The sequence below is a fragment of the Rhineura floridana genome, chromosome 3 (assembly GCF_030035675.1).
Source record: "Rhineura floridana isolate rRhiFlo1 chromosome 3, rRhiFlo1.hap2, whole genome shotgun sequence".
NCBI lineage: Eukaryota > Metazoa > Chordata > Lepidosauria > Squamata > Rhineuridae > Rhineura > Rhineura floridana.
In genome coordinates, this window is record NC_084482.1 from 90,874,714 (window position 1) to 90,894,930 (window position 20,217).

The 20,217-nt window shown below is 42.2% G+C and overlaps 1 protein-coding gene across 3 annotated transcripts in view; it reads left to right on the plus strand.

Annotated features, from left to right (window-relative positions):
* ERGIC1 (endoplasmic reticulum-golgi intermediate compartment 1) overlaps positions 1-20,217 on the plus strand; it is a 119,077-nt gene that overhangs the window by 76,029 nt on the left and 22,831 nt on the right. For 2 of the 3 annotated variants that reach the window (XM_061616901.1, XM_061616903.1), the window contains 3 exons: positions 7,338-7,432; positions 10,071-10,195; positions 17,638-17,742. In XM_061616901.1, coding sequence (XP_061472885.1) covers positions 7,338-7,432; positions 10,071-10,195; positions 17,638-17,742 — 325 coding nt within the window. Of the gene's footprint in view, positions 1-4,426; positions 4,519-7,337; positions 7,433-10,070; positions 10,196-17,637; positions 17,743-20,217 lie in introns of those variants that run through there. The other variant, XM_061616902.1, reaches the window with a different exon arrangement.

Consider the following 20,217-nt stretch of genomic DNA (forward strand, 5'->3'; position numbering starts at 1 on the left):
AACAGTAAACTGGCAGGTAGATCAATGAAAAGAACATAGCCTTAACCTAGTCCTAGAGGTACTGAGAACAGAAAGTTTCTGGCTGGAGTTACATGAAATAGGGGTGCAGCTTTGGTGTGGGAGGGAACCTGATCAAGGTTAGTATCTGTCCCAGCTGCCTAGAGAAGAATATTTGTCTCTGCTAAGATGTACTTGCCTCAGATGGTATCATCCAAAGGAAACTATTCTGTGCTGCTACTTCTGGGACTCCTTCGCAGACAGGAAAATGGAGCAAATGCATAACAGTCGTGAAACCCGATCTAAGAGCCATTTGTTTGCTGTCATTCCCGAAGAGAAACCAGTAGAGGGGCTTGCGCTGCACTCAGATTATCCTCTTCTGTCACACAGGGAACCTAGGAGCTACCTTATGCAGAGGCAGACCATTGGGCCACTCAGCTCAGTACTGTCTGTACTGACTAGCAGTGGCTCTGCAGGGTCTCAAAAAGGAATCTTTTCTAACTCTGGCTGAAAATTCCAGGGACTGAACTTGGAACCTCCTGTGTGCAAAGCATGTGCTCTGCCACTGAGGCTTTGCCCTTGTCCTCTTTTCGTGAGAGCCAGTGTGGTGTAGTGGTTAATTAAGGTGGTGGACTATGACCTGGGAGACCAGGGTTCGAATCCCCACACAGCCATGAATCTCACTGGGTGACCTTGGGCCAGTCACTGCCTCTCAGCTGCAGAGGAAGGCAATGGCAAAACCTCCTCTGAATACCGCTTACTATGAAAACCCTATTCATAGGGTTGCCATAAGTTGGGATTGACTTGAAGGCAGTCCATTTCCATTTTGGAGGGGGTGGGTTTAGATATTCAAGTGGGAAGATATGGAGCTGATGGGCCTATGATTCTATAATCCTTCAAAGCATTGTTCTTTGAGCTGAAATGCCCATCTGTTGTGATGTTCTTCACATGACTCCATGTGTACAACTGGTTGTTCTGCCAAACAGTGGAGTAGGTGACTACAGATAATCCTTTCTTGTCCTGGAGATTAGTATGTGCTGCAAGGAGCTTGATGGAAAACAGAAAAGACTGTGTGTGTGTGTGTGTGTGTGTATTTGCAAATTTCTTGTTTTTCTGAAGTGTTACAGCTACCATATAGGTAAGAGCATCTGTGTCTGTAGTTATTTTATGTTGATTATTTATGTACCATCCTTCAAGCCAACAATATCATAATGGTAAAGACAGGAACCCTTGCAGCGTTAGGCAGAAATGTGTCCTCCCCCCCCATTTTTGTGTTTTTGTTCTTTTAAAATTTATCCTTGTGACTTTTCTTCTCTCTTTTTGTTTTGTTCTGTCTTCCTTCTTGGTTAGCCTATCCTTTCTCTTGGTCAGTTTCTTGGTTGAAAGCTTACATGCACAGTGTGAAACGGATTAAGCTAGGCAAGGGGATGGGTTTGGGGATGAAGGCTGGGCATTGTAATTTTGGAGCTGTTTTTTCTTTACTGAATTTCTGTACAATACTAGAAAATTCCAGAATGTATGGGATATTTCTGTATATGGGAGGAAGGGCCACAGCTCAATGATAGAGCCTCAGCTTTGCATGCAGAAGATCCCAGGTTCGATCCCTAGCATAATCAGGTGGGGCTGAGAGAGACTCCTGCCTGAAACCCTGGTGAGCCACTGCAAGTCCATGTAGACCAGGGGTTGGCATCCCATTGCCTGACAGAGCCATGATGCCCGTGAAAGCCTTCAGTGGTACCCCCAGGAGGTAGTCCAGAATCTGAGCTGTCCTGTTTTTAAAAGTAAATCTCAATCTCTCCTAGAAAGTAAGTTATGAAGCAAAATGTGCAGGCACCTAGAAGTCTAAGCAGTTTCTGTGAAATGAGCAGCCTGGCTGCTCCTGCCTATCAGTGCTATTAGCTAATGACTGTGACATCAGAGCTGTGATTGATAAGAAAGCTGTTTGGACACCAGACAATAGAAATACCTGGAGTCCTAAAGAGCACTGTCTTCCTTTTTAATGCCCTTTTCCTGCTTCTAGCTTTCCCCCCCTAGTCCTTGGAATCTCCAGTTTGCCCCCCATCCAACAACCAGGATGCATCTTTCCTGTGCTGGGTTTGCCTGAGATCAGATAGTGCCTAGAAATTATTTTCTGCAAATACTACTACACAATAAATATGGGTGAATGTTAAAGAATCCCCCTCCCTGCAAAAGGCAAAAGTGAAACCTTTGCAAACAGGCTTAGGCATGTCTCTTGCTTTGCAGGAGCTAAAGACCAGGAATTCACTGTATAGTTAGCTTACAGTACAATTATATACATGTCTACTCAGAAGTAAGTCTGTTTGTGTTTAATGGGGGTTCTAAGTAAGTGGGTAGAGGATGGCAGCCTAGGCTTTGGTTTAGGGTTGGCATTGGGAAAAACAAGGATCTTATGCCTTTAACAGCTATATGGCAGGCAGAAATTCAACAGGTCAAGCCTTTTCCAGTACAGATATACAATTAAGGGAAACGCTTCACCATGATTACTCTCTAATTTTGTGTTATGCCATGCTCCCATGACAGCCATTTTGTATTATGCCATACCCCCCTTGCAGCCATTTTGTGACTGGTGCCCTCAGCATACTCAAAAATTTTAAATGTGCCATCTGGTCCAAAAAGGTTGGTGACCCCTGGTGTAGTCAGTACTAAGGTAGATGGACCAATGGTCTGACTGTAGAAGGCCGCTTCCTATGTGGATGGGGAACTGGAAATTGTGTGTGTACATATATATACACACAAAACAAAAAAATCAATATTAATTTTTTTAAAATGGTAGTTCAGTAGAAACAGTAGGGACCCGTATCAAAACAGTCATTAAAAGCCGAGTGCAAGGAAATGCCTGATCCAATGAAACATTTTTCACCTGGCACCATAAAGATACTAGAGTCAGTGCCAAGCAAGCTTTCCACTGCCAGAACACCACAGCAGAGAAAGCCCAACTGTTAATCGCCCCTCCTGGTACAGCCTGGGCACCCAAAGAGGGCCTCCGAGGTAGTAACTGGGTGAGTTCACATGGGATTTGGGAGGAATAGGGAGATGGCACTGAGATCGAAGAGAAATTTGAGATCTCAAGAGACTCTGGCCAGATGGACAGAAAATGTTGTAGGAAAGGGTGCATAAGTGTTACCTGCACCAAATGCAGCTCTTAAATTGCAGTGGGACTGTATTGTTACCTCGCTTGACTTTTCAAAAATGCTTGTATAACTGGCAGAAAAAAACATTTGATCACAATGCAGTTTTCTGAAAAAACAAAGTTGATTGACACAAACTTCCCTCCTAAAGTTGACCTGGACATCTGTATTCACTGGTAGTGCAAATGTAAAACCTGCAATGCTGGACTGCCTGGGAGTGATTTTTTTTAAAACAGAGTGTAACTGACAGGATGGGTGTGGCTCTGATCTCATAGATCCAGGAAGAGATGGAAGGAGGCATTGTTATGAAACAGGCTGTTTGGCAAACTGGCATCCAACAGGAAGCTCTACTTGAGTACAAATAGGTACATTGCTAATGAGGGTTAATGCTGCTTCTGGCTGAGGTCACTCCTGGGAGCTGGGAGGGCTGTATTACTTAATCCTAAAGACTACATAATCAGCTGGTGATAAACTATATAGAAGGTTTAATTCTTCCTATTTGGAAGGAACAGACACAGTGAAGGAACACCAAACCAGGTCACCCATGAGTAGGCATGCTCCTCCCCTCTGTGTCACATTTATTAATCACTTGAAAAATATGTTGAGCAATGCTTACCAATAGCTCTTTGGGCTCATTTTAAGAGAGATTTTGTGGGTGTGGGTGTGCAGGTCAGCCAGCCAAACTGAAGAAGACCCCCTCTGAACTCATTGACTTGACACTCATGATCTTTCTAACAAATATTGTAACAACCTGTTATTCTGTCAGAAATTCAGTCCCTCTGCTGGAGTAAGAGGAATGTGCCGTCCGGTAACAGAAGACGCTTTATCCAAACATCCCCAGCTTCTGTTGCCTGTTCCACTTTAAACTTGTTTCTGTTACTCATTAAACAGTGAGACCCATTTTGAGCACTTAGTTTAAGGCATTTTGTCATTCAGTATGGGTGACAATATTTCCTGAAGTATGAGGTGGGCCACCTTAGAAGGTATGAAGAATTTCCAGACAAGTATGAGGTCCTTCCTGGTTTCTCTCAGTGAGTAGTGATGGGGTCAGGAGATTTTTCACCACCTGGTCTAGTTAATGCCTTCCTCGTGTTGATAGTCAGTGCCAGGAAATAATGTGAACAGTCTCGTTTTCACAAACCTTTTGTTTTCTGATAATTATCTCCCTTAGCCACTATCCTCCACATGGGTGCCTTGAGAAAAAAGAATTTGTTTTACGAAGAATACAAATCATTTGTGGGTTACACAGAAAGAGGCTTGAATATTTGTTTTCTCAGCCTTATGAAGGTTCTCTGTGAGAAGAACCCCTAAGCAGAAGCTGTCATTGGGAATGAATGTGGAAGACACAAAGAGGAAAAAGTCAAAGTTCCAGGTTGGTCACAGGCTGTGGTCTGAAGGCACATGAGGCCAGTAGCTGCTGAAGCTAAACAGGGTCAGGTTTGGTCACTGCCTGGATGGGAGACTGCCTGAGAACCATATGTAAGCTGCCTTGGGTTTCTATCATGAAAAGAAAGGTGGGGTATAAATGTAATAAATAAATAAAGTCAGAAGGATTGAAGAAAATATAATTGTAAGAGAGGGAAGGGAGCGTCAGGAATCAGCAGAAGTGAAATGGGGAAAGAATTGCTGGAAAGGAGGTGTGACCCAGGGTGAATGTGATGGGAACTAAACCACATCACTTAAATCTTTACTCATATGCTAATTGGTTACTGTGACGTCCTTCCCTGGTTCTCCCTGTCAGGTTCCCACCTGCTTGTGGCTACTGCCTTTCACTAGGCACCACCAGGGACACCACCGGTCAGGACTGTCCTTTATATGGTTTCTCACTCCGCTCTAGTACAGATCTCACTAGATCCCACTGCTAGGCAGCACCACCAGTCATTTCCTGTAACCAATACTCCCAGAGACTTTGCCTAAGTCTCTCTATAGCTTGTTACTTTGTGACTGTGTGCCTATGCTGTTCCCAACCCCCTTGTATCTTTATATATAAAGCATACAACTCTGGGTTGCTGTGGATACTTGACTTGTTACAATATCTCCCTTCACCGCTGCCACCATTAGATACAGTTTTTGTTCAGCCTTGGTAATTACCTTGCCCTCCCTTCTGGTCTGTATATTCCCCCAGCCAAGGATCAGGCCTTTGGTAAACCAAATAAGTATTTATTTGCTAACAACGGGAAATAACAAGATTACTTTAGGAATGTTTCACAAGCGTATGGTTTCATATGTGGTCACTCTTTATGTTTCTGTTCATATATATACTCTTTAAATATCAGCCAAATACAATCCAAACTTCCCTCAGAACTCTGCCAACCAACCCTCACCAAACGACCTCACGCCAACCAACTCAACAACTTCTCCCTTTCATCACTCACAAACCTCCATTTATACCTTCAGCCAGCCAGCCACTCAGCCAATCATCATCCAGCACACTTCAGCTTCTCACCCGTGTACTCCCCCTTTCTCTCTCAGTCAATTACCATATATCACCTAATAGACCCGCAGTTACCATATTTACAGATGCTTAACCTACAGGAACATCACAGTTACCATTTAACAATTTTGGGGTACTTAATGCTATACATACTAACCTACAATTCTGCTGTGATGTTATTAAATTTGTTAGTTGCTTGGAGATGTTAGGTGTTAACAGCTTTCCTTTTCTTATTTTTTTTAATGTCTCAGGACTACTCTGTTTATTCTTAAAGGCTGAATTAATCATTTATATATTGTAATTGCAGTTCCCAGATTAATTATATATTTTATTGTCTCCTTGTTAGGTGCTTATTGATTTATCTCATCCATGCCACTGTTATGATTCCTATGTGCATTTTTGCTTTAAAATACATCTTTACTCATAGGGGTTGTTTCTTGTGGTTTGGCATACTTAAAGCCTACTTTTTGTCTAAAAGGAAATATGTGCATTGAATAAATCCTTGGAATGTCAAGAACACCCAGTTGGCCTCTTAGTAGCTAAGGATATGATTGTCTTTGTGGGCAGAGCAGGATTGTGCCTCCTGGTTCCCACCACCCATGAGTTGGTTATGTTCGCAGCTTCCAATTATCGCATAGAGGTCTGGCTGGGTCAGTGGACGCAACCCCTCTCTCTCCTCCTTCCCTGTTTAGATATTTCAAGGGCAAAGGATTACTTTAGGAAACATGAACTGTGCCTTCTCTACTTTTAAAGTTGTGAGGACCATTTTTAAGTGTGGCCCTCTTCCATCATAAAGCTGGCTGACCAGAAACCTACAACAAGCATCTCTTAGTTCAATAGATTATTCCAAACCTGAAGTTGAAGAGGTCCTGCAGGGATGGACTTACCTTAAAGTAATGTGAAAAAAATAATAATTCTGGTATAATTTTTCACAGTAAGCCAGAGGAAGAGTGTCATTCTGACCTTCTGGTTCAGTTGTTAAAACATGTTAAGGCTGGCATTGATGTCATCAGCTTGGGGCTAATTTCTGCTCATTGTATGTTCTTACTTTTGATTGAGGCAATATTACCTTTGACATTATTATTTCTTTTATAAAGCACCTAATTTTACTCGGACTGGTAGGGAGCGCTTTTTGGTGACATTTCTGATGTTTCGCGCAATTGCATAGTAAATCCTATCCCCCTCTCCCTGACTTGAGAGGATATTCTAAACTTTTTTCACATTGCACAGGCAGCCAGCACACTGCGCACCCCATACTATACTATTAGCAGGGCTTTTGGGGGTGCCAGTATTCACTGGTACTTTTTTTGCTGCCCATGCCAGCCATTTTGTGCTGGCACCAATGGTATTTTTATCAAGATATAAGTACCAGCACTTCATTTTTTTTACCAAAAAAGCACTGACTTAGTAGTATAAGGTTATGAAGATGTGAAAGGAGCCAATATTTATCTTCATTTTCTATTTCTCTTTTCCTTTTCGCATCTTTCTTTTTTAGAAACGACCTAGCTCCATATTTAAACCCTGCCTGACTTAAATGAATGCAAAATACTTTTAAATTACTATTAGATCTACAATTGTACATGATGTATCTCTTCTGGAGAGCATATTTTATTTTTGGAAGAACAATGTGGTTTTGAAGCTTGTTTGACCAATGTTATAGCAAAGCCTTCTTTTTTGTTCTCCCTGTCTCTCTCAAATAATGATGTTTTGTACTGTTTGTACTTAAATGAAGCCACCTATCTTCCTCTCCCCTGCAGCGTTAATGAGCTCTACGTGGACGATCCAGACAAAACCAGTGGTGGTAAAATAGAAGTAAATTTGAACATCAGCTTGCCAAATCTGCACTGTGAATGTGAGTATGTCTTTTGGGGGTTGCATTTGCAATAATGGTTGAGTAACCACTTTGTTGGCTTCATATTTCACGTTCAGATTGCTATGAGTAATTTCCATTCTTTTTGTAAGGAAAAGAAGAGGAAAATGTCCTGTTTATAGTTCATTCTTGCTGTTATGAATGGCTGCTTTCTGCTATTGCTGAACATTCATTTAGGCAATGGTGTGCTAGGCACTATATTAAAATGACGTGGTCCTTAACATAAAAGAAAAACATTTATGGAACTCGTCCCCCAGGGAAAACTATCTGGTGCCTATCTCCTGGCACCAGACAAGAATGTGTTTTTAATGTTATTTTCCCAGGATTTATCAAACTTCAGCAGAACTGTTTTAACCCATCCCTATTATGCACCTGTGTTTTATCCTGTTTCTTGTGTCCTGTTTTGCTTTTGTTCTTTGTTTATTTGTATTGCTTAAATTATGATTGTAATGCTTCTCTGAAAATATTTTCACTGAAATTTGGCTTACAAATAAAATAAATTGCTGCCACTGGCTAGATGCTATTTGGGGAAGGGTTGCAACTCAGTAGTAGAACAGATGCTCTGCATGCAAAAGGTTCCAGTTTCAACACCTGGCGTCTCCAGGTTGGGTGGGAAGACCCCTGTTTGTAGCCCTGGAGAGCGGCAGTCACTCAGTGTTGATAACACTGAGCTAGATGGATCACTACTCTGACTTGGTATAAGATGGCTTCCTACATTTCACAGACACTTGTGTGGGAGAATTGTAGAAACCATATTGACATTAATAGACATGGTGCAAACAACCATGCTTGTTGGTTGGCCTTGTATCCTTTGAAGGCAATAAGTGTCTGTAGTTCAGTGACATTTTCCTAGGTTAAAAAATGAAAGATAAGCGTCTCTTTATATATTATTTTATCTGAGCTTCTGGGAGCTTTGTCATCTAACCTATCGTTCTCTCACAGACGCACCTCGTGTGAAGTGGGGATGAGCTTCTGTTTTCTTGCCTTTCACTGTCCTGAGGTGTATCTGTGCAGGTTATCAGGCAGACCTTTTGCAATCCTGAACTCATTTGGAATTCCCAAAGGGTCAAGCTACATTTGTCTTTCTAGTGCAGCACAGATTACTCGGATTGACAGGAGTTCTTTGAGATCTCAGACACAAGGTTTTCCCCCCCCCTAGCCTTGCTTTCCTATCTTTAAGCTCAAGGATGGCTTATGCCTAGCCTGGAGACCTAATGTGGCCTCCACTAATGTTAGTAGGAGCAGCAAAAAGAAGAAAATAACAATGTAGACATGATGGTGGGGTAGGCAGAGAGGTTTAAACCTTTCCACCCAGCCCAGTGCCCTCTCCCCGTCCCAGTCATATCAGTTAATTGAGTGGGGAGGCAATAATAACCTCTTCAGCTGATCTGCACAGATCAGCTGGGGGGAGGTTGTGTGTGTTCTCCGTGGGGCGTGTGTGTAAGGAGGGAGGTGGCCACACACAATACTGGCATGCAGCCCCAGAGGGTTGGTTATGGGTAAATGTCACCACGGCTTTAACTGGAGATTTCAGAGATTGAACGTGGGACCTTCTGCATGTCAAGCAAATATTCTACTGCTAAGTAATGGCCCCTACACGTGGGTCTCAGTGAAGTGGAGATGCCTCAATTTCTCCACATATAAACATTTTGACTTAGTGGAAGGGCTCAGAGGATTTGTGAGGTGTTCCTAGGTAAGCAACCTAAATAGGGACCATTTGTACCTGAATGTTTTTGTGCCTTAAATATTAGGCAGGCACCATCTCTATTATCTTTTCACCGCCTACTGAAGACCTTCCTCTTTCAACAAGCCTTTTAAGTTGAGATCTTATCCCAGTCTGTGGCTGTGCTGGAATTGCTTTTTAGATGTTTTTAAAGTTGTTTTTTGAAGATGTTTTTAAGATGTTTTGTTTTAATCTGTTTTAAAGTCTTTTGTTTTTAGGAGGGTTAAAGTGCTTTTATTGTTTTTGTTTGCCGCCCTGGGCTCGTTCTGTGAGGAAGGGCAGGATATTATTTTTCCTGCTGCTGCTGCTGTTATTGTTATCATCAACAACAACAATAATAATGATCATGATGGTTGAAGGCAGGGAGGCTTTAATTGACCCTTCTATGATGAAGATGATGTGCGTCCCACTATATGTCCTACCAGCTGACTTGCTCAGTAGCCACTGCCATAACCATAGCCTCCTCCCTCCATCATCTCCTCCTCCACAACTTTCTCCTAGCTCGAGAGTGTAATTGTGTTCTGTTTTGCTTTCTCTAAGGAACACTGGATATGTTCAAAAGACCCAGTGCCACTGCTTTAAGATTCTGGAGAGGGTCATCATTGTAACTTGCTATAAATGATAGAGGGGGAGAGGGATTGATCCCTATCTCCTAGGAACTAATCATTAAATGCTTAACAACAGAATTCATTAGAATACTTAATGAGTCCAGATTAGGGGGTCAACAAATCATCTGATAACAGTAGAAGATAGAGAACCTTGCCGATGATTATTGTTTCTGATTAGCTTAACTGTTGTTTTAATTAAGTCACTTTATTTTATCCTAAGTAAACAAAACAAAAACAATATAGGTTATTTTTAACACACACTCTTTGTCCCTGATTCCTAAACACATAGTGATTGGACTGGATATTCAAGATGAAATGGGAAGACATGAAGTTGGACACATTGACAAGTCAATGAAAATTCCTCTGAATAATGGGGATGGATGCAGATTCGAGGGCCATTTTAGCATCAACAAGGCAAGTTGAAATAATAATCCCATGCTGGGGAAATATTGGCAATCTTTGACAAGAATCTATTGTGAAGTCTGTATAGATGAATATCCTTATAGAACTATCCTCTATCATTAGGTGTTTCATTATTGTGGAAGTTGGGAGGTTTACATAGTCAGGTTCTCAAAATGTGACGACAAAAATGAGGAGGAAAAAGATCCGATTTAAATAGAGGAAGAGAGGCTTGGTGTCTGAGGCCAGCACTTCATGGTGTAAATCTGTCTTCCCCAGGCTAGTACACTCCAGACGTTTTGGGCTACAACTCCCATCAGCCATAGACAGTTTGTAGGGGTGAGGTGAGTTGCAGTCCAAAACATCTGGATGGCACCAGCTTGGGGAAGACAGGCCTAAAGCTTGTGGATGATTCAACTGTTTTTTCCACTAGAATACTTTGAAGGATATTCCGGAATCAGCTGAGTAAATCTGCACTCTACCTGGATAATTATCCTTGATTAGGGCTCTGTATTGAGGCTTTGTTCCAAGAAATTAGAATTTCTATTCCTTGTAATGACAAAACAGCCATGATAAGGGGTATTGTATGTGTAAGTAGGTCCTCCAGATTGTTATTTCTGGCAGCTAATTAGCATGCCTATCTGCAAGTAAATCTAATTGTAAATAGACACATTAGCCTGATCTCGAAATGGAAAACTAGAGCATATACTAGCAAGAAAATGCCCCATTCTGCTGTTTTGAAATGACAGGCTGGTATGCCTACTTGTTAGTAAATATAATTATTCTTGTGCTAATCTTTGTGTATGTAAGTTGCAAAATGCAGTTCAAAGAGCAATAAAAACAAACTGTTAGAAGTAGGGCTATTACACAATTAAAGAAATTTAATTGACTAACATAGGGGTTTTTTACTGATCAGTTTTAAATCTGCATGAATTTGTATATGAATAAACCATTATCTTGAAGTGAAAAACATGTTTGTTTTAGGGTTGCCAGGTCAGAAGCATCCCAAACCCTGAGATTTTGGGGGCGGACCCGAGTGATGTCATGGGGCGGGTCCAAGTGATGTCACAGGGCAGGTGCAAGTGATGTCACAGGGTGGGTCCAAGTGATTTCATGGGGCGGGCCCGAGTGATGTCATTAAGCATGATACATTAAGCATCAACCACAGTTTCTTGGCATATACAGTTCATACAAAAACATTTTTCTGATTGGAAATTAAGATAGAAATCTTAGCTAAAAGATGGAGCCTGGGTAGGGAACATTTAATTTAGCCTACTTGTTTCTGGCAAGAAGGGTTTAAATGCCTTCAGGCCAGGCCAGTCACCAGAAGGCCATTGTAGGAAGAAAGGAGCCTAGTGTTGTGGAGATGTTAGATGGGAGCACTCAGGAGTAAAGATGGATGCCCCTGAAGGCTGCAATTCTAAACACACTTACTAAAGGACTAAGCCCCATAGAACTCGATAGGACTTACTTCTCAGTAGATATGGTTTGGATTGTGTTGTTGGTAAAACTTGACTAGGGATCCTCTGCAAAGATATCCATATCCAAGTAGAGTTGGCAACCCCCTGCCTGGAATGCCCTGCCCCTACCTTTTAACATCCAAATTTCTTTACACATTTAACCCTTCACTTCAGAAAGAGGGCTGAGAAATGAGTAAGATGATTCTGTACCCTTTTCTGTCTCCCCTGTGGGCTGCTATAAACTCACTTTATCAGCCAACCCAATTCTAGTGAATATAATTGACAGAGAGAATGCACACATGATTTGGGCTACCTTCATAGGCAGCACCTTGGGAACAACAATTGCAGCCACGCTGCCCAGTATGTGAATTCACTATCGGGCAAGAAACAAACAACAAGGTGCATTATCAGTGGATTTAAGAGGGTTGAGCGGAGCGCATGGAACCACTGTTGTTGCTTCTATGGCTGAAAGGGAGTGAGGATAAAGGTAAATGTTCAGTATAATGTTATGTGTAAACTAAAAGTGCTATCTATTAAAATGCACTTGACATTTCACTGGAACTAATATAGGCCTGTGACAGCAAAGCAATTTGAGCCTAAAATTTTATTTCATATAAAGTTATATTGTGCTGTATGGACTTTACCGTGCTGTCTTTGCAGATTTAGAATTGCCAGTGTGGCTGCTTCTAAACAGATGTGCCAGTAAGAAAATATTAATTTTATGCTTGGAAAGTGCTTCTGGGGTAATTTTGTCAGTGTGGAGAAACATCAAGTAAATCGTAATGCTTTTATAAAGAGCAAGCGGATGTCTTTAACCTTTGCCATCTTGTTCCTTTGTGCATGGTGCTTCAGGTCCAAAGAATGCTATGTTCTCAGAGGAAGTCTTCTCTTCCCCGAGATGTCTGTTCGTTCATTCGTTCATTCGTTCATTCGTTCGTTCTCTCTCTCTCTCTCTCTCTCTCTCTCTCTCTCTCTCTCTCTCTCTCTCTTTCTTTCTTTGATTTCATTTTCATAGAACAAAATTAACTATAGTTTCCCCATGTATAAGTAGTTTACTTAAAATTTCAAAAACTCTTGAAGTGTTGAATGTTGGTTGTAGACCTCTTGACTAAATCATAATTTCTAGGTAACTTTGGTCATATTATTCCAGTTCTTGAAAAAGGGAAGCAAGCTTAAATGTTGTCTTTATAAATACAGTTGCCTACATGACTCTGTTTTTGTCAAAATAGCCACTGATTCTTAATCATCTAATTTTAAAAAAGAAAAAACAGCAACAAAATCCAGCTAGAAGTTCCTCTTGCTTCAAAGGCAAAGTTCAGGCTTTTGTCAAAATACCCTGTATCATGGCTGTGTCAGATTCCCAGCACCGGGACCCCCCATGAGGCTGTAGCAGACGTAGGTGAGGCAGAGCAAGAGGCTGCACATGCAGAGCAGCTTGTGGGCAGAGGGGCCCTTAAATGGAGGGAGCATGCCACCTGCCCACCCCCAGCCCTGGCTGTATCCTGTCAGCCGCCCGGCTGCCACCATCCCCCTGGCTGCACAGCCCACTGCTACCCTCCAGCCCTGCCACCGCCCAGGGTGAGCCCCACGTGGCATAGCTGCCCGCTTGCCCATGCACTGCCCAGGCAGTCCTCCACCTGCCACCGCAGCTGCGTACTGCTTCTTGGGCGAGGGAGTCCCTGGCTAAAGTTTGTGCTGGGTGCTGAGCAGGAGGAGGGGGCAGGGTGAGGTCGGGCCAGGGAGGGAGGGATGCAGCAGTGGCAGCTAGTGAGTGAGTGGGCGGGCGGACAGGAAGGAGGGGAGGGGAGCCAGCAGCTACCCAGACCCCCTTCCCAGTAAGCAGAGAGCGAGGATGGCTCCCCTTCAGCGTATGCGTGAAACACGCATGCGTGGCTGGGTGGGAGTCTAGAAAGCAGGAGATCCAGGTATTTGGAGGTGATTTGACTGGAGAGGGTCCCTAGATGCTGGAGTCTCTGGCTGAAAGCTGGAGATGTGGTATCCCTAGTTTGTTTCCTTAGATCAGCCTTTGCCAATGTGGTGCCCTCCATACATTCTGTATTATAACTCCTTTTCATTCAGCCCCAGCCAGCATAGTTGTAGTCTGGAGGGCACCACATTGGCAAAGACTGGTTTAGTAAAGTGTATGCATGTGTCATAAGATCTTAAGCAGAGCCCTTTCTCACAGTGGCCACTCACAGCAGGCACCACTGTGAAGGCATTCCCTCTTTTGTGTGAGAAGGAAAAATGTATTTTCTAAGATGCCAACCTTTGCATGTAGCTTTTAGAAGTACTTTTGTATTTAATTTTTTTTAAAAAAAATTAGAAAATGTATTACCTGATTTAATCAGGAGTCTATTTTTGATCAGTTAGTCTAGCCATTTATGTGTCTAAACCCAGCAGCCCTAGTAGGAACAGAATGCAGCAAACAGAGGTCCATATTTGCAGGGGCAAAAACCGTAATCAAAGAGGAAGTAATGCTACACTGACGTGTCATTCCCTTGGGGTGGAGTGTGGGTAAACATGAAAGCCAAAAGCACTTCAGAGTTCTTTGTGGTCTGTTGAGGAGCACAGTGTGTCTGTGTGTTTTTCTTTGCTCCTCCCAAAGCATTGCACCTCCAGCTTGTGAGTCACTGTAGTGCAAAGGGCTACAGTCTAACTCTGCACAAAACTCCCTTCTGTTCCAAGAGCTGCTCAGCCATCAGGAAAGGCCCGCTTGAAACAGAGAGGGGTGGGGTGGGGGAGAGACCCGCCTTGGTGTCCAAGAGGAGTGTCTTCACTTCTCACAACTCAGCAGAGCCTAAGTTTCTCTTCCAGCAGCAATGAAAAACTAGGCCTTGGGAAGGCCGTTTTGTGAGGTGGGTGTGTCTGTCATTGGGTAATCTGGCCATGTAAGACAGCCTATGACTTCACCTGGTGGGGAAGAAGGTATGTGTGGCTCTTAGCATAATAAGGATGTAACCCTAATTCACACCTCATTTCTATACCACAGGCTACAAAATTCTGCTGCTGCTTCCTCCTCCTCCTAATTCATGTTAGAGCACACCTAAAAATAACAAGCAGATCCCACCCTTGCTTATGCAGCAGTATAAAAATATATGTAGATATCTTTATTGTGCTGTTTCCATAGCGTTTGATGACTTTTTCCTTTTCAGCACCCTTTTGAGTCAGCTGCTGTGGCCCTAAAGTATGCGTGTGTGCATAGAAGGTGCAGTTTAATATTTATTCTTAAGACGTAAAAAGTACACAAAGAGCTATAACCTGTGGCGTTACATATTTGCTGTATAAGGCTTTCTCTGCACTTCTGCAAAAAAGGTGACCTTAATATTGCTTATCTCTTATCCTCACCATTTTGGGTGTATGAGTGTGTGTGGCATTTTGTTAGGAAAAGCCAAAGCTCTGGATTTCAGCTACTTTAGTTTATCACAATACAATCCGGTATGTTCTTTATCCTTCTGATTATGAGCCATTATCTTGCATTGAAGAAGTACTTGCTTGCTTCCCCCACGTTGTAGGTACAAAATTCAATTGATACAAAATGCAGTCACGTGTTCAGAACATATTTGACTGATTTTTATATCAGTTGCATTGGCTGCCAGTGTGATTTTGGGTTCAGTTCAAAGTGCTGGTTATTACCTTTTAAAGTCCTGAATGGGTTGGGACAACCATTCTTAAAGGAGTGCCTACCCCCATATTGTCCTCTCAGGTTGATATTGGTGGGCCTGGTTCTGGTGTGCTGGTGCAAGAAATCAGGCTGGTGGGTGCTTGCAATGGGGCCTGCTCAGTAAGGGTCCCAGAATCAGACAGGCCCTATCCCTTGTGTGTTTTAAACAGGCCTTAAAGACCTTTTTCTTCTCTAGAGCTTTGAATGTCCAATTGTAGAGCAGGGGTAGCTAACCTGTAGGTTGCATATGGTACCCCAAGAAAAGAATTTTTTGTGGCCCCTGCCGCCCCAATTTGTCACTATTTTTTTAAAAAAACCTATGTACTGAGAGTTCTTATAGGCACACTACTGTGATCCCAAGTTTTTTGCAATCCCCAAGACCCCCCAAATTTGTCCATTTTTTTAAAAAATGAAAAAAATGGGGGGGAAAGGCCACACCCACTTTTACGCTTTGGTCATGCCTACTTTGATATGCAGCCCCTTGAGAGGTGACCATAGGTCAATGAGGTCCTCAGCTCCAAGGTAATCACCCCTGTGGTAAAGAGTTGCTACTTATTGGGGTGTGTGTGTAATTTTATTATTTTGTTGCTGGCACTGGCTTTGTTGTTAATGTTGATTAATGGGTTGGATTTAGATTTTTTAAAAAATGATGTAAGCTACTCTGTGGATGGTTCCCCCTCAAAGTGAGCTGTCATTCCCAGTGAATGAACAGGCATTGGGAGATACTGTACATGGACTCTTATAAGCTGTCTGAAGTGAACAGCACAGTGGAGCGTTTATGAGTATATGGTCACAGGCAGGCATCCCACCGTACTCTTTCAAGTGCTGAGCTGTTTGGTGTTCTTCTAAATAGTGTTTGCTCAGGAAGGAAGATGTTGCACAGTTTGACTGGAATCCTTTCTTGCAACAGATCTGACAAGTAACTTCTAGTCTATTTCATTCCAAAAAGAGAGGGACAGGCACAAAGGCACACATAAATATATACATTTGGCTAGCCATTTTTTTCCTTTTGGAGTGAAATTGTCTAGACCAGAAGCATAATGGTTGCAAGGGTCTGCTTTCGATGAAAGGTTGCATTAAGTGACAGGCTGGAGCCCTCCTTATCAGGTAGTCACTTGTAAGTAAGGATTCTAACACATTGCTGAACTATAGAAAGAGTCGTGCAGAAAATGTCTGGGATCAGGAGTAGCTGTGCTGGTGAGGGGGACAGAAATGAGGAACACTTATGCTCTTTGACCTGATATGGTTAAAGAGGAAGGGTCCCTGTGAAGTACTGCTTGCTCTTATGATCCTGTAAATTATTGGGATTAGCAGCAGCAAGAAATATTTCTGTCCCACTCTTCTACTAAAAGAACTCAGAGCAGTTTATAATATAATTGTAAAATAATATAATATAATCTAATCAATAGAAGTGCAACTAGCTATATGGAATCAGAGTCAGTGGGTATTCACCATGACCACCTCTAATGTAGTTTTTGCTCCTCCACGTTTTATAGGACAGTGCTTCCGCTGGGAGTTTCCCTGATTTATGAGGAGTCATACTATCAAAACACCCCACCACTACACACACTGTCCCCCCCCACTTGCTTGCTTATTGTAAATGCTTTGTGATGTAGTTCCATTTGTAACAGGGTCCTGAATGCTTGCTGAGTCCAGAGTGATGTAATCACAAATAACATCAGAACCTAACTGCTCAACATTGTCATGGTAATTGGAGTTCTTACTTGAAATCTGTGTATTCAAGAACTGTTTTAATTATAAGGAATAATTTATAAAGGGGCTGCTGTAAAAGTTGGTGACAGATTGTCATTATTATTCCCCCCCCCAAAAAAAAATACATGTAAAGTCTACTTCACTTGAATAGCGTAACACAATAGTGCTAAACCAAGAACTCAGGCCAGTGTCTAGGCCTATGTGATGGCAGATAATATTTAATCAATATCACTCCTGTAGTGCAGTGACTGATGCACAGTTGAAGCCACCATGTGGGATTTTTGCACAGCAATGCACCCTGAAGTGGTATCTAAGAAGACTGTGACAAATATCTAATTTGATTTGGGGAAGGATTCAAGAGTATTCCAGGTCTGTTGACAAGTGAGTGATCAGTTATAGCAATCTTCTAAATGGAAAGTAGATTATGAGTATTATTGAATCTGGCCTATAGCTTACCCCTCTTTTTGAAGGCATTATAAGGTTTTCAAACATCATTGGTTAGCACTACATGTGGGAGGCCAAATGCAAGTCATCAGCTGTAGCCATGTATTCCCCATCATTCAACTTAGTCAGTATTGAGAACGTAAAAGCGTAACAAATGGTGAACTCTTGTCTGTTTTTAGGTTCCAGGTAACTTTCATGTATCAACACATAGTGCCACTGCACAGCCTCAAAATCCTGACATGACACACATCATCCACAAACTCTCCTTTGGTGACAAGTTACAGGTGAGTCTTGGTTAATGCAGCTATCAAGAGCAGAGATGAGAAGCCACACTTGCTAAATATTAAACTTTGATGTATTTTGTTGAACAGTTGTATGTGGCATGAAAGTTTGTAGAGGGTGAAGAGGTTACATTTTCAGTCTGATATATTATTTAAGTATTGTACTATAAGAAGTAAATGTATTTGGAAAAGGGCTACTTTTTCCATACATAATGCAATACATATGATTGATGCTTACAAAGGCATGCATATTATAAGATGGAAATCCACTACCATGTTAAAAGGTAATACACATTTCACATAGATTTTTGCAGGTTTTGTGAAATTGCACAATGCAGCCAATTTAGAATGAGCATGTTTATGCATACCCTTTTTTATTTCTTTTTGTCAGATACAGCTGCCTGAAGTACCTTATTATGCAATTGTGTGATGTCAGTTTTCAATTCAAAAGATACAAAAATTGATGGAGATGAAAACTAAACAAGTACTTCAGTTAGGGGGACAAAAAAGTTATTTCAACTAGGGGACTGCATTCTGGGCCAAGAAGATATATTGCACCATCTCAAAGAATTTGCTAGTGTAAAGGACTTAGGGTGTAGCCTTGGGCTTCTTTGGGAGGAAAGGTGGAACATAAATTCATTTAGTAGTAGTAGCAGAAGAAGTAGTAGAAGTAGTATTTATTTATTTATTTATTTCAAAAATTTATATACCGCTCTAGTTCCAAAACTCAGAATTCAGAGCGGTGAACATTAAAAAAACAGAGATAATACAAAAACAGCATAATAGAATACCTAAAAACAAATAAGTAAATTAATACTAAAAGTTCGACAACAATCTCACTTCAAACATTAAAAGCTAGTTGAAACAGGTATGTTTTAATCCGCCGATGGAATTCAATGAGAGACGAGGAACGTCGTATCTCAGATGGTAAATTATTCCAAAGAGTAGGGGCTATGACTGAGAAGGCCTTCCTCCTGATGTTCATTTGGTGGATCATGAAAGTTGAGGGAATAATAAGAGTGCTTTCAGAAATTGATCTCATAGGGCGATAGGTTTTGAATTCAACGAGACGGTTTGTCAAATATACCGGCGCCAGTCCGTGAAGAGCCTTAAACGTTAGAACCAGAATCTTAAACTGATGTCTGGAGCTAATAGGGAGCCAGTGAAGATGGTAAAGAAGAGGTAGTAAGTAGTAAGTCCTTACATTCTGAAAGTACTTGTATTCAGTTAATGCAATGGATTCTCTGCTCATTCACATTTGCCAGTGGAGTCTCACTGCCTTAATTAACCTTCTTTGCGTTCTGTAGGTGGCTGGCCACAAATATGCTTTAGTATTTTGAGTGGGCTGTATTGTATGTGCAGGTTGTAGAAACAGCTTGGTACAGTTTTGTGATCTGCATTTATTTCTGTATCATGGGAATCGGTGACATTCACAGTACTGTTCTGATCGATTGGGATGCTTTGGGGATGAACAGAGGCTTAACATTTCCTGAGAAAGGATAGTTGCTATAGGTCAGCCTTCTCCAACTTGGTGTCCCCCAGATGCTTTGCACCAAAATTCCCATCAGCCCCAGCCAACACAGCTGTTCTGGCTGGGGCTAACAGGAATTGGAGTACAAAATATCTGGAGGGCACCAGGTTAGGGATGGCTGTTGTAGGCAATGAGTGAGGCATTCCCAATGCATGGAGGCAGCCCTTTCCTAGGGCAAGATCCTGTCTGCGTCACATGTTCAGTGAAATATACCCCTCTTGAAGCAGTTGTAACCTAATATGCTGTTACAGTAGGGCCCCGCTTATACGGTGGGTTCCGTTCTGGACCCCCTCCGTAAAGCGGAAATCACTGCAAAGTGGAACCCCATTGACTTTAATGGGGCGCGTTGCACAAAAATGCCACAAAAGCGGCAAAAGCGGCTTTAAAAGAGGGGAGGAAAGCCGCCGCATTAGCGGAATGCCGGGAAGCGGAGCGCTGGGAAGCGGGGCTCTACTGTACTCAAGAGTATCACTGCTTTGTCCTATCAACCCTGTAGAGGCCCTCTGAGCCTGCCTAACTGCAGAGTGGATGTTAGTGTTTGTGTGTGGAGGGAGAGGTCTTGGTGCCACATGTGGGAGTAGTATCCTTGAGAATATGGTCTTTCAGAGAAAATATCTACTTCCTTGGACTATGCTGAAGAGTATTTCAGCCAAAATAGGAGTCAGCATGGCGAGTCCATTGCCTTTTTCTTTGCACTTTGCCAAATCTAAATGTTTTCAGTAGTGAAGGTTCAGACAGTAGGGATTCACTGTTGTGAGTTTTACCCCATCACTTTCTAGTCCTCTTTCCCCAACCTTGGATCCCTAGATGTTGGACTAGAACCCCCATCATCCCCAGACATATGGCCAATGGTCGGGGGGGGATGAGGCTTGTAGTCTGGCAACATCTGGGGACCCAAGTTTGAGGAAGGTTGCTGTAATCCCCCTCAATCCTTGCTCTCTTAGGGA